The following is a 15,170-nucleotide window of genomic DNA, read 5'->3' as shown; positions in this document are numbered from 1 at the left end:
TGCTAAAAAGAACATTATTTTGTGTATTTGGTGTAATGAAATGTGTTTATGCGGTTTAAGGTTAAAAAAACACATTATTTTCCACATACTGTACATTATTGTTTCTCCTCTATGCCCCGCCTTTCTGAAACACGTCGATTTTTACAAAGCTCATCGGTCTGAAAAGCGAGGTGTGCTCTGATTGGCCAGCTATCCAGTGCGTTGTGATTGGCTGAAATACCTCAAGCGTGTGATGGAAATGTTACGCCTCTTACCATATTGTGATGCCATGTCTTGGAGCGACGAGACAAAAACATTAAAACCCATTATAAACAAGGCATTTGTTGCATCAAGTGGGGACGTAATTATGAATTATAATGACTTATACTGTCTTTTTACGCATTGCGTTGCATCGCGCCGCGTAAACATAAAACCAGGTCTGCATTTGTGATCTGCGAAATGACAAACAAGCGCTACTCTACACTGCTCAAAACTTGCGTTTGAATCATCAGTGGCAAATTCTGAGTCAGAACAGCAGGCATTATTGTCTACTCTCCCAGGATCAGGAAACAGTCCTCCATAAAATGCGCTGCACACATCTGAATATTTAGATTGAACTGTTCTGGAACAGTGTTGTAAATACAACTTAACCACTGATTTCTAGTCGTGTCCTCTTTTGGAAGGCCATGCAAAGTATTTTCGCTTTCGCAACGAAACACACAGTGACTTCACAACATGGCGGTGGCAGCAACAATAAAGTTACGCCTTCTTTCTTTGCGTGAACATTTGGGTGGCGTTATGCAAATCTTCCTACATCATGACGTAGACATATGTGGGGGCGTGTTTAAACGAGGCGTTTTAGGAGGACGTGGACCAGTCTTTACTTTTATAAAGAATATCTCTTTGGGTTTGAGACTAGTCTTTGCAACTTTAGGGATCTTATCTATTTATGAACAGCTTGTAACACTCCAAAGAGAAAGGAAAACTTGAAATCACATCATTATGACCCCTTTAACATGAATGAACGACAGCAGGAATATTAGACTGTTGTCACTTTAAGAGCTGGCTGGATCCAATGTACTGTTACTCGTGTTTTGTTTCTCAGCTGTTTGCTTTCACTTAATACCTAAATTACTGTTTGTGAGGATACTCGCAAAGACGGGCATTTTGACACATACAAGTGTGTGTATTTAACCGTTCAAGGCCTATAAAGTGGTGAAAATAATGTTCAATATTCCTGCACTCTATGAATAGGGTCTTCATGTGTGCATGCCTCTGACAGTGCTGAGAAACAGTCTCTCAGACAGCACCCACAAATAGCAAAATTAGTTCTCTTTCACTGCTAAATATGTTTCAACAGCTTAAAATCACTTGTTTTTAAATTGCAATGCTTGAAAACATGTGCAAACAATAAGTTTCATGTGAACATGTAACTGTGACAGAGACAACAGTCCAAAATCTCTACCGGTTGACAGATTTCTACTGTTTGATCATGTCTACTGGAATATTACCCACCCCTAGTACTGACATAATTTGTCTTCCTCACATTTTTTTTTATCCAGCACCATGCCCCTTTTGGGGATTCATATTTTTTAGATCTTTACAGGCATGGCCATTATGAACTGTTTTTATATGGTACAGAGTAGTGGTCGCCTGATATATCGGCCGATATTTGGCATTTTTCAAATATCGGCATTGGCCAATACGTGTTTCTGTTTGGCCGATGCGTTCGAGGCGGGACTTTTATTTTATTTATAAATTTATTTATTTTATTTTGACAGCGCTGAGAGCGGCAGCGTCTGCGCACACACTGTTCACATTCTCCTTGTTCGCTGTCGTCGTTAACAGTTCTGTCTAATATGGACAGAAATCTGTCTAATAATCAGTAAGAACTGTTACACAAAGGAATTAAAATGTATACAAAAGTTTTATATTATTTTTTGTAAAAAATTCAAACATAATACTTTCTCGTTTTCCGTCAGCATTCAGCAAAGACGCGTTTAAATCATTTAAACAAATCTTTGAGTGACTAATGAACATTTAATTTCAAAAATCTTGCAAACTTAGTCAAATCCAGCTGTGAGATCTTGTGAAGTGTGCATTTGTATCATGCATGATCGCGTGTACTCTGCATGACGGATGGTCCGTGTGAATTGAATGCTGACGGGAGGAGAGTTCTGCTTCACTGGAGACACGCAATCATCGAACTTAAAACTCAAGATTTCTAATTATGCTGCGCTTCATGCTTTTGCCCAATGTCATATCCATGTCATTTTCACTGTGTGCTGTATGTAAAAGTGAGTGTTACCTTGGCTTTATTTGAAAAAATATGATTCCCAAATCCCAATGCACACAAACTTGCCAGATTAGTGAGTGCCCTGTTGGTTACAGTGTTTACTTCCTTTTTAATTATATTTTTATTAAATATTTATTTGTGAAAAATACTTTGTCATTTAAAGTATAAATGTTTATTTTACACATTTTCATTGTAAAATTTTCAAATGATTTAAAATTTCTTCAATATTAATTCAAATAAATAAAATTATATCGGCTTTATATCAGCCATCGGCCACCCTACTTTCCAAGATATCGGCATCGGCTGTCAAAAAACCAATATCGGTCACCACTAGTACAGAGCAGCATGAACATTCTTCTAAACATCATCTTTTTTTATACCACAGAAAAAACGTCATGCGATTTTGAAATGACATGAGTAAATACTTAGCACAACATAATAATTAGCAACTTTTATGTTATCTCGCTTTAAGTGTCAGAGGTGTTTCTTGACAGAAGGCAGAGACGGGCAGAAACCAGAATCTGATGCAGTGACTGTAGAGGCTTCAGTGACCACCGCAGCTGCTGGTCTTCACGTGACCTCACCATGTGCTATTTGTGGCCCGAGCTTTGAATGAGTTAATTGCCACAAAGGCATTGGACTCGTGCTACAGGCAGACACAGGTTTGAACGCCTCCCCTTACTTGTATTTATTACGAGTTCAGAGAGAAAAGGCATCATCAAAGGTTTTACTTTACAAATCCTCATTGTGTTTGATACCTGGAGGAGGTCCTGATCCGAAGCCAGAGCTCAGAGAAAAGAATCACTGGACTTTATTTGTATTTTGAGGATTTCCTCGCTTTGATATTTTGAGTTGGTAAGAAAAAGATCTGAAACTTCAGAGGGCTCTGATTAGCGGGTTTGATATCTTGTTGTTTGAGTTTCCCATGAAACCCGTTATTGGTTTTGCTCACTAAATGATGCAATGAAACTCATTTATTTGATATGCTTTAGGGTTTCTCAGTGGCCTTCTGGGAGACACAAACTTAATATGTGTATTCCAGACTAAATTATCTTCTGATGTATTTCCTTTGTGTAATCAAACATGAATGGAATATTGTAAATGTGTCTTTTTTCTAACCATGATGTGTATATATATATATATATATATATATATATATATATATATATATATATATATATATATATATATATATATTATATATATACTTAGCATTGAAATTAGACCTAGAATGACCCAAATATCAGAGGCTTTTCATCTTCCTGTTAGGAGCTGATGAAATAAGGTGTCTTGTTACTGTAAACTCTAAGAGGGAATAACACCTTTGAGCACACTTGTCATTCTGTTTATTAGCGTACAGTGTATTTATTACAGGTGTGTCTTATTCTCTCTAAATATGATCAGTGACGTTAGCTTTGCACTTGTGTTTATAAAAAGATCCTACTGTAAAGTTCAAGTGATACCCCAGCTTACGTCCAGTCTGCTTTTGGCTTACAGCTATTACAGTAACGATGAGTAAGAGAAATCATGCTGGTTGTGGAGGTAGTACCTGGCTCAAATATCATCACTCTTGTGACTCTCCCAGCTTATGTCAGGATCGCACTTCTTGCATCATTTATTAACTTAAGAATTCAGAGATTTATTTCATTTTAATTGAATGTTTTTATACATTTATGTCATAAACTAGCACTGCACTATTTAAGAACATTGTGGATGCTGAAACAAAATTACTTTGTATATTTATTATATATATATATATATATGTAAACAACTTTCATTTTGGATGTGATTAATTGTGATTAATCGTTTGACAGCACTAATAAAAACTAAATAGAAATATGTCTTTAAAATAAAACTCAATTTTAACTATCAGAACAATTGGTTAAACTAAAATGGAATACAAAGTAAAGGTAAAAATGGCAACTTATTAAAAACCTTTACTTGAAGCAAACTTTAATGGACTTTTTATCATGTTTATATGCTTTCTTTTGTTTCTCCAGGTCATTGGTCCTACAGTGAAGAGCTTGTGTGTGTGTGTGCGTGTGTGTGTGCGTGTGCGTGTGTGTGCGTGTGCGCGAGCGTGTGTCTGACTGCTTAAAGAAATCAACATGGTCCTTGCCTACATAAAAGGCTTTGGAAAGCAGCTTCTGCGAGTGAAGGTGGTCGACTGCAGCACAGAAGAGTCTCGTCTTTTCAGATGTCTCAACACCTTTGACCTGGTGGCACTGGGAGTGGGCAGCACATTGGGCGCTGGTGTCTATGTGTTGGCCGGGGCCGTGGCACGGGAAAACGCCGGTCCGGGTATCGTCCTCTCATTTCTGATTGCAGCCTTAGCCTCAGTGATGGCCGGACTGTGTTACGCTGAGTTTGGAGCACGTGTACCCAGAACAGGTTCCGCATATCTGTACAGCTACGTGACGGTGGGTGAGCTGTGGGCCTTCATCACCGGCTGGAACCTCATCCTGTCTTATATCATAGGTGAGAAGAATGCTTCAAGTAGTCAGGCCAAAATATGGCCTAAAAATGCCAAATATCAATAGTTATAACCCATATTGGCTAACCACACTTATAATGTTCCCTCTCTCAGGAACGTCCAGTGTCGCTCGGGCCTGGAGTGCGACCTTTGATGAGCTCGTTGGCAAACATATAGAGAATTTCTGCAGGTTACACATGAGTATGAAGGCCCCTGGAGTGTTAGCAGAGTATCCCGACATGTTTGCTGTGCTCATCATCCTCACACTGACAGGTAAGCCACTGAGAGTCAGGTTATACAAATATACATCAGTTTGTGTATGTTCAGGAATGCAACAAATGAATATGTTGTGTTTGTTCTGCAGCTTTGTTGGCGTTTGGGGTGAAGGAGTCCGCTATGATCAATAAAGTGTTCACCTGCATCAATGTTCTGGTCCTGATATTTGTGGTCGTGTCAGGCCTGATCAAAGGAACCCTCAAAAACTGGAGCCTGGATCCTAAGGAAATCCTCAACCAATCATCCTATGAGAAGTAAAGACTTTTTTTTTTTTTTCTCCTTTGATAGAAGCACAGTATATCTTGTGAAATGTGGATTTTATTATTGTTCAAAGTCAAAAAAGAAACAGGGGAAAGTATGTCACAATTATGTAGCAACAGTTTTTGTTGTGTAACAAATTATCATAAAAGATTGGATGTTGATTTGGATTTTGAGATGTGGTCAGTGTTGTTGTTGTATACAAAAACAAATTAAAATAATTTGTTTTAATTGCAATAAAGCTGAAAATATTAGGTAACTAACCAAAATTACTAAAACTTAAATAAAAATAAATTAAAGTTAAACTGAAATAGTAAAAAACTGAAAATATGTATAAAAATTAAAGCTAATTCAAAACACTAGTAATTGGTCCACCAGAAAGACGTCTGTCATTTTCACCAGAAGATTGAAATAAGACAGGATTAAACATTACAGGGTCACAAAATGAAGAATTTCAATATTTGCATGAATGAACCATTTATAGTAAGATCAATAACATGCATTTGGAAAACCGAACTTACAAGAAAATGAAGCCTGTTTTTGAGGCATTTTTCATTGCATATAAGGTAACCAAAAATTCCCCTTGAAAATAAATATATTTAAATTGTAGCATTTGTTGCACTGCCTTTAATTTTTACACATAAAGATACAGTAATTTAAATAATTTAAATTTTAAAATTATACTACTACAGTAATAAAAATCTAATGAAATTTAACAAGGAAAGTCTTAATGATAATCTAAATCATAATGTGAAAAATGACTATTTTAATGCTCCTAGAAATGGTTTATAGTGTTGTCTTTGTCTGAGGGAGATACTATAGCTTGGTACTTGTTTGTATTTGCAGTACGTCAGAGCCGTTGCCGTCTGAAGAGCGGTTGGGTGTTGGTGGTTTCATGCCGTTCGGTTTCTCTGGAGTTCTGTCCGGTGCTGCCACCTGTTTCTATGCTTTTGTCGGGTTTGATTGTATCGCCACAACAGGTGAGTTCTTCCTTTTCTATGACAACACAGTTTAGCTTTTGAGTCGGATCTAACTGAGATGCATTCCAAAGCTTTTTTTTGGCTTCCTGTGTAAATAAAGGCCTTTTCCTCTCTGTTTGTGATTCAGGTGAGGAGGTGAAGAATCCTCAGAGGGCGATACCTATTGGCATTGTAGCATCTCTTCTCATCTGTTTTGTTGCCTACTTCGGCGTATCAGCCGCCCTCACGATGATGATGCCGTACTACATGCTGGATAAGAACAGCCCTCTTCCTGTGGCCTTCAAATATGTGGGCTGGGAAGGGGCGACGTACGCAGTAGCCGTTGGTTCCCTTTGTGCTTTGTCCACCAGGTAAGAACTACACGGGTGGTTTACAAGTTATGTCCGTTCTGGGGTGTGTTTGTGTATTTGCGTAGCATTGTTTGTTTTAAAGCTGCAGTATGTCATTTCTGTGCCATTTTGGCACCAAACTTCAGAAAAAAAGACATTAGAAATGGAAATGTCTACACAAATACATAAAATGCTTATTGAAATTATTTAAAGTGGTTATGGTACACTGTAAAAAAAAGTTCCATAAAAAAAAAATGGTATGACTGGCAGCTACGGCTGCCAAACAAAAAACTTAAAATTAAAGTAAAATATCATAATTGAAACAGGGAAAAATCAGTAAAATATATATTTTTTTTTTCTGTAAAATTATTGTTTTTGCACTTTATTTCAATTAAGATATTTTACTTTAATTTTACGGTTTTTGTTTGGCAGCCGTAGCTGCCAGTCATTTACCATTCTTTACGAATTTTTTTTTTACAGTGTGTTTTTGAAGATGATTTATTTATTTTTTGCTCTCCTTGATATGACCCTTTTAAATACCTGAACTGTGAGGCATAAAGTTGTGTGTAACTTAATATATGAATTACTACTAAGTTAATTCAGCTGCAGTGTTCTGAAGTAATTGTAATGTTTTATTTTAATATGATTTACATAGTTTCATGTTTTAGTGTCATGAAAATCTCTTACAAATGAAGATAAAGTCAAACATGTTGCACAGGTATTTCAGTGGTGTCTCACAAGCTGTAATTAATGACTACAGAGATAGTTAATAATAGAATAATTATTTTCATGGAATGGGAGACCTGAAGTGGGCGGGGCTTAGCCTAGACATGGTCTCTGATTGGCTTGTTTAAACTCTTTGCTGTGGCAAACATTTTTCATTGCCATCACTCAGGTGTAAATTGTCTATTATTGTGCAAATGTACTATTTTTCAAAAGTTTGGGGTCAGTAAGATGTTGTTTTTGAAAGAACCACATTTATTTGAAATATAAGTCTTTTGTAACATTATAAATGTTTGTACCATAATTTTTTGTTAAATAAAAGCATTCTTTTCTAAAAAAAAAATTTAATACCTCAAACTTTTGAATGGTAGTATATGTTTGTAGGATCTCAAATCCTCAAAATATGGTTTGCTTTTTCATGACACTTTTTAAAGGCAAAGTTGTAAAGCTAATTAGCTTCAGTAGATGTTAAATGCACAAGCTAACTGCACTGCATGGCTTGAATCTGTTTCTCTCCTCTCAACTAGTCTGTTGGGCTCCATGTTCCCAATGCCCCGTGTAATATGGGCCATGGCTGAAGACGGGCTGCTCTTCAAGTTCTTGGCAAACATCAGTGAAAAATCCAAAACACCTATAATTGCCACTGTAACCTCAGGCATAGTGGCAGGTGAGGACGCTCATTTAAACTATTAACAGACTCGCTTCTTTACAGATCTCACAGCGATCCGGCCAACAACCTCTCAAACTGCACCATGACTAAACGTATCCACTAAACTCCAGCAATGCCAAAAAATGACCCAACTGCTTTTTGGTGCCAACAATAGGCTTTATTTAAGCCTTTATGTTCAGAGAATTGCAGCAGTGACATTAAACTGTTAGTAGACTATACAAAACAACACAGATGTACAGTTTGGTCACATTTATGAATACAAAAAGTGTAAACTTCAAATCAGAATCAGAGTCAGAATGAGCTTTATTGCCAGGTATGTTTACACATACGAGGAATTTGTTTTCGTGACAGAAGCTTCCACAGTGTAACAGAATGACAGTGACAGAACAAAAAACACAGATAATAAAAAATAGAACAAGTAAATAAGGAATAAAAATATATAAATCGACAATTGTATGTGCAGGTATATTACAATATACAGCTTTGTATGTACATGTACTGTATATTATATGCAAATTTTAGGTGTAGATTGAGTATGAGTGTAATTGGTTATTTCTTTTAGACTTTTCCACACTGATGCGGAGTCAGTGGAAGAGAATTTAATCCTGACATGAAGTTAAATGAAGTTACATTTCATTCGAGGAGCTGAACTCTAAGGGGTATATTGAGCTTTTGCTCTCCTTTATGTTCAGCTTTAGTGGTGAGGCTAGAGGCATCTGCGATTTTCTGAACCGGGCTGTTTACGTTCAGATTCAGATCATATATCCACTCATCCTCCCTCCCCTGCTTGTGTAGTCTGCTGGGCTCCATGTTCCCACTGCCACGCATTATCTTTGCCATGGCAAATGACAGTCTCATCTTCAGCTTCCTGTCTCACGTCAGTGAGAGGAAGACGCCCATCATCGCCACCATGGCGGCCGGACTTCTGTCCGGTAAGCGTAGAGGAGAAACGGATTATCAAACTCCTGTGAAAAAAGCACTTAAGTGTAATTCATAATGTAATATCTTTGAAAAATTATATTTATGAAGGACGCACTAAGGTACGTTTAATTACACCTAAAACCATTTAATTGCATGTTAAGCATTAAATGCAAACATTGTTAATAAGAATATATTTCTGTGTTACTGCTAGTGCAAGATGTCTTTTTATAAGTAAGGGACCAACTGTTAACAGGATATGTGGCAATTCTGAGAGAGGATATGGTGTCATTACACGGGCCACGCATAATCTAAACGAGTGAATGGTGTTGTTTGTTTTCTCTTTAAATATGACACATCACTAACTATTTCTTAATGTTTTGACAGGTTTTAACATATTGTCTATTTTTATTGACTTGTTGGTGGTTATGAAATGTTAAATGTTTACAATTCACTATTAATGTTAACACTGAAATAACACTACTGTTCAAAAGTTTGGGGTCAAATTAGTTTAACAAATGAATAATTTTATTCAGCAAGAATGCATTGAATTGATCCAAAGTGACAGTAAAAACCTTTACATTGTTACAAAAACTCAACTATAAAATGTCATAATTGATGATAAATGTTTCTTGAGCAGCAAATCAGCATATTAGAATTATTTCTGAAAGATTGTGAAATAGACGACTGAAGTAATGACTGCTTAAAATACAGAAATAAGTTGCATTTTAAAATATATAAAAAATAGATAAGTTACTTGCAATTGTAACAATATTTTACACAATTTCAATTTTTACTGTATGTTTAATCAAATAAGCTTTGGTGAGCATAAGATACTTTTTTTTTAAAGCATAAAAAAATCTTACTCACCCCAAATGTTTGAGTGGTAGTTTATTAATATGTATTCTGATGACAATATTAACACAACAGAATTAGTATTTCTGAACTTGTTATAGATATTACAGTTAATACAGCTGAATCATTGTCCTGCAGTAACACACTCCTCTTCTCTCCACAGCGGTGATGGCTTTCCTGTTTGATCTGAAAGATCTGGTTGATCTCATGTCCATTGGCACTCTGCTGGCTTACACACTAGTTGCAGCCTGTGTCTTAGTCTTGAGGTATGGCTTCAGATTTTCCAAGACTGTTTAACATAAAATAAAAGAGTGATATTTCTGCTGTCTAACATTGCAAGTACTGTTTCTTTTTTTTTAATTGGTAATCATTTTGCCTTATTTTCTTATTAATCACACTGAATTAATTTTAAAGTGACAGCCCAGTTTTCAATGTATTCATATCATTATTGTGGTATAATTAGTTTTTGTTAATATTTTATATTGAATATATTTCTTTTTTTGCATGTTATTATTGTAATTTAAATTTAAATTTTAAAGGGTTACTCAACCCCAAAATGAAAATGTTGTCATTAATTACTCACTCTCATGTCGTTCCAAACCCGTAAGATCTCCGTTCATCTTCGGAACATAAATTAAAACTGTATAAAAGGTATCCGTGTGGTGCGGCTGACACAGAACAGCAGTTTGCGTTCAGTGGATACTCCCCAAAATGGCGCTACGGAGGAGATGAATTGTTGAATAAAGTTTGTTTTCTTTGCGTACAAAAAGTATTCTCGTAGCTTCGTAAAATGACGGTTGAACCCCCGAAGTCGCATGGATTAATTTACCGATCTCCTTGCTACGTTTCTGGACCTTGATCGTGGTAATTACATTGCTATCTATGGGAGGGTCAGAGAACTCTCAGAATGCATCAAAAATATCTTAATTTGTGTTCCAAAGATGAACGGAGGTCTAACGGGTTTGGAACGACATGAGGGTGAGTAATTAATGACAAAATTTTCATTTTGGGGTGGAGTAACCCTTTACATTTTTAGTAATTTTGTTGTGATTTGTATTTATTTATTTACTTTCAAATGTCTATAGATTTAGGTTTAGATGCAGTTAATTAATGTTTGTTAATTCTAGTAAACTTTTTTTTTTTTTTGGCCAATGCCAAGTTCTGTTATGAAACTCCAGTTGGTGCAGGCTGATGGGTCCTTAATGCAAAATGATGATGTTCACAGAAGGGCTGCATGATAAATCACATGCGATTGTCATGTGCATCTCGTCAGTAAAGCCGGTTCTGACAAGATGCGCATGACAATTACATGTGATTTATCGTGCAGCCCTAATTCACAGCGTTAAACTACTTGGCTCAAGTTGATTGGTTCATGTTGCATATGCAGCCAATAAGCTTGCTGCTTTACATTTAAATGGCTTCCTCTGAAACCCTCCACCTCCCCAGCTCCACCTTATAGATCTGCTGCAGGTTATTATATATTTGTGCAGCAGCAGTATGTCTTAAATACTCACAGCACCGTATCGACGTATGCATTGGCAGTAGCAAGTTCCTGTACTTGCTTTGCAGCAGCAGCAATAATATATAACAACAGCAATAACCAACAGCAGCAGCAATTCAGCAGCGTAGCGGATCTATTCCGCCAAGACCAAATACATTAACATTGTCATATCCATTAGCATGCTAAAGTCTTTCAAGGGTTGTCATAATAGAAATAGTTTTAGTAAACAATAATAACCATAATTGATGGTTAGACTATTATATCTCTCTCTCTCAGGTACCAGCCAGAGCAGCCCAGTGTGAATGTCCAGTATCAGAGAGCCAGCTGTCAAGAGGAAACCGAGGCCGACTCCATCAACGAGAGCAGTGCTGGTTTCCTGCCTGGGTCTCAAGATCTCTGCACCCTCAGCAACCTTCTGTCCCCCAAAAATGAGGAGCCGTCTCGTCTCTCTGGCTTCACCGTCAACATCTGCACCAGTGTATTAGGTTAGACACGTGCGGATGTGTTTATCAGCCTAGACACCTAATTAGATCAGCAAAGAATTGACTTCACAGTGTGAGTCACGGCTTCCCTTCCTCTTTGTGCAGGTGTTCTGGTGTGTGTGTTCTGTGTCGTGGCGGTTCAGGGTGGATTTCAGATCTGGGCTCTTACGGTTCTTGCCTGTCTGGCTGTGGTTTGTTTCATCATCACCATGTTAATATGGCGGCAGCCTGAGAGCAAGACAAAACTGTCTTTTAAGGTAAAAAAAATACCTGCATGCGCACAGAGGGAGTTTTATAATCTGTGTTTGTAAAGATAGGCGGGTGTGTGTGTGTGTGTGTACCCAGGTTCCTCTGCTGCCGTTCCTTCCCGTCCTCAGCATGTTCATTAATGTGTACCTGATGATGCAGCTGGACGCAGGCACCTGGATGCGCTTCGCCATTTGGATGGCCATAGGTAAGTCAATAATTCGTCATCATGCGTTCATTGTTTTGCACAGGACTTCATGACACTATGGTGGGTGGACGTAGGATCTTCTAGGAGGGTCCTAGTAATGTTTAAGTAAAATACACCTAGTGCACTTTTTAGAGCAAAATTAAGAACTCAAACCTGTTTTCTGACCAAAAAAAAATTGTCTTTGCATTTCCAAATGAATTGAATAGTATATATTTATTATTATCATTATTACTAACAAGACGTTAATGCATTGCTATTGTAATACATCTGCACTGTGAAATAAAACATTAATTTCATAATTATTTTAATCACAATACCGGCCAAAGGTTTAACATTTTTCAGTGTTTTTTTTTTTCATGCTCACCAAGGCTGCAAAAAAAAAAAAAAAACTTTATTACAATTTTAAATAACTGTTGTTTTATTTTAATATATTTTAAAATATTATTTATTCATTTTATGGCAACACAAGAAACATTTCATAGTATTATTGATGTTGAAAACAGTTTTTGCTTCTTAATATTTTGTGAAAACAGTGCTACACCATAAATCTTGATTTAATAATGATACAAAATAATTCTAATTCAAATAAATTATGTTCAGTGAACCAATAATAATTGAGCAGCAAATTCAGCATATTCGAATGATTTCTGAAGGATCATGTGACACTAAAGTCTGGAATAATGATGCTGAAAATTCAGCTTTGTATCACAGCAATAAATTACCTTTTAATGTATCGGCCTTTTCAAATAGAAAAGTTATTTTAAATTGTAATGCTTCTTAATATTTTGTGAAAACAGTGCTACACCATAAATCTTGATTTAATAATGATACAAAATAATTCTAATTCAAATAAATTATGTTCAGTGAACCAATAATAATTGAGCAGCAAATTCAGCATATTAGAATGATTTCTGAAGGATCATGTGACACTAAAGTCTGGAATAATGATGCTGAAAATCTTTGCATCACAGCAATAAATTACCTTTTAATGTATTGGCCTTTTCAAATAGAAAAGTTATTTTAAATTGTAATATTTCACATTGTCACATAAATGCAGCCTTGGTGAACATAAGATACTTCTTTTAAAAAGGGCTCAAAATTGTAATTATTCCAAACTTTTTACTGGTAGTGTATTTTACTTAATTTCTTAACAGAATGCTTTACAAATGCTTTGCATTATACATCTAGTGAAATGCTGTGAACTACTGCCTACAGAAATAGTAGAAATTATGCAACTGCCAAAATAAAGTGTCCTAAATTCCCAAACGCGTGTTAAATTCACAGCACTGTATTTACTGTGAACTGAGATGCTGAAAACACTGGATCATGATCTGCTCACATATAAATGAACACAGGGCTGCTCCTCATGCTGAAACAGCACAACAGCCTGAATACTTAATTCAGTTATAGCCTTTTAGGATTTGATAAGTGCACTATGCTAGAACTTAAGTTAAAATTTGTTGCGTATCGCATCACGTCTAGTTAGGATGGGGAAATGCACAGCCTTAAATGGCTAATCACAGCAACATGATAAAACACAATAAATGGGTAGTTATTAATAATCAAAATAATTTTTTATTACAGACAGAAAACAAGTACAATGTCGTTTGCTGTCCTTGACCTTCTGTGTTTCTTTCTAGGTTTTGTTATTTATTTTGGCTATGGAATCTGGCACAGCACAGAAGCGGCCTTGGCCAGTAACGACACAGAAGCCATCAACACTTTCAAACCAACAATGACAAATGGACCAGCCACACCCGAGAAAGAGGCTTTCTTGAGCAACGGTATTAATGTCAGAGCAGAGGAGAGCAGTGACCCTTGAGAAAACACTTGAAATGCCCTGTTACGGATGGAATTATGTGCTCACTATACCGATGTATGTGACTTACAACTGAAACGTCCAAACCGAGAGCTGCTATTGATGTTCAAGACAATGTCCTTTATGTGTTACTGTAGGTCCGAAGCACCTTTAAGCAGCATTACAACATGTGGCTATTATTATTTGCCTCTTATTCAGGTAAAACGTGAAGGACAGAATTAATGATTATGTGTACATAAGGATGTACACTGCATTATTGGATCAGTCGGTTCTTCCTTTGTCGAATTGGTTTATTTTTATCTATTTATTTTTGTTGCATGTTGCGGTCATACTTGATAAAAATAATTTTGAGCAAAACACATTTGTGGTGCGCATTTTGTATGTAATTTACTAGGGGTGCTACGATTGATCGGCTACCGATCACTATCGGCCAATAATCACGTTGGGATGTTTGATCGGCGGTCTCTAAAATGGCCGATCTCAAGCTGATGAGGCTGCAGTGAGAGGTTTGGCACGACATGCAGCGGCACTGTCTCGGTCTCTGTCCGGCGCGGGTAAAATAATTATAATGCTGATGGTGAGGTACTCGCGCCAGGTACACATTACTTCGTTTGCAGTGCATACGTGGTGCATATTTTTTCTGCACTCATGTTAACGGATTAAAGCGTTCACTGCACACGGTTGCGGTCCGGTAGTGCGTTTCCAGTAGCGGTGAGTCTGCAGCAGTGCAGAGATTGATTCCACACCGAGTCTATTGCTGCGCTGCAAGCGCTGAATTAAAGTAACAGCACTGTTTGCAGTAAATATGAACATGGATCGACACGAAAATGTAATAATTACACCATAAATGCATATTATTAAAGTCTACTGTGTTTCAGAGTCAACACATGGCTTTTTGGCTAGGTTTAAAGGGATAGAGCACTTTTAGATAAAGAAGGCAATAAGGACTATTTCTGTCAATGGTAAGTTTGTGATAACGTAAGAAAAGTAGTTTAAATGTTTTGCCACTTGCTTGAGCAACTTAATATATAAATCTAGAAGTAATTGCAAAAGTAAAAAGCATTGAATAATGCGTTGCTTATATTTATTGTGTTTAAACATGTCTATGAAAGATTGTATTACTGTACTGTGTAAAAGAAAAAAAGAATTGCAATGCT

At 36.6% G+C, this 15,170-nt stretch overlaps 1 protein-coding gene across 3 annotated transcripts in view; it reads left to right on the top strand.

Moving 5' to 3' along the window:
- Positions 1–14,480, top strand: part of LOC107555275 (high affinity cationic amino acid transporter 1-like) — a 35,545-nt gene extending 21,065 nt beyond the window's left edge. For 2 of the 3 annotated variants that reach the window (XM_016238023.1, XM_016238025.1), the window contains exons 2-12: positions 4,276–4,753; positions 4,863–5,021; positions 5,113–5,278; positions 6,129–6,262; positions 6,390–6,612; positions 7,842–7,981; positions 9,921–10,023; positions 11,535–11,743; positions 11,846–11,997; positions 12,086–12,194; positions 13,835–14,480. In XM_016238023.1, coding sequence (XP_016093509.1) covers positions 4,384–4,753; positions 4,863–5,021; positions 5,113–5,278; positions 6,129–6,262; positions 6,390–6,612; positions 7,842–7,981; positions 9,921–10,023; positions 11,535–11,743; positions 11,846–11,997; positions 12,086–12,194; positions 13,835–14,016 — 1,947 coding nt within the window. In that variant the 5' untranslated portion in view covers positions 4,276–4,383 and the 3' untranslated portion in view covers positions 14,017–14,480. Of the gene's footprint in view, positions 1–3,020; positions 3,131–4,275; positions 4,754–4,862; positions 5,022–5,112; positions 5,279–6,128; positions 6,263–6,389; positions 6,613–7,841; positions 7,982–9,920; positions 10,024–11,534; positions 11,744–11,845; positions 11,998–12,085; positions 12,195–13,834 lie in introns of those variants that run through there. The other variant, XM_016238024.1, reaches the window with a different exon arrangement.
- The last annotated feature ends 690 nt before the right edge of the window (positions 14,481–15,170 follow it).

Source organism: Sinocyclocheilus grahami, unplaced genomic scaffold (assembly GCF_001515645.1).
Source record: "Sinocyclocheilus grahami isolate Dianchi unplaced genomic scaffold, SAMN03320097.WGS_v1.1 scaffold529.1, whole genome shotgun sequence".
Taxonomy (NCBI): Eukaryota; Metazoa; Chordata; class Actinopteri; order Cypriniformes; family Cyprinidae; genus Sinocyclocheilus; species Sinocyclocheilus grahami.
The sequence above is the reverse complement of the archived record's forward strand: the minus strand, read 5'-3'. Positions and strand labels throughout refer to the sequence as shown.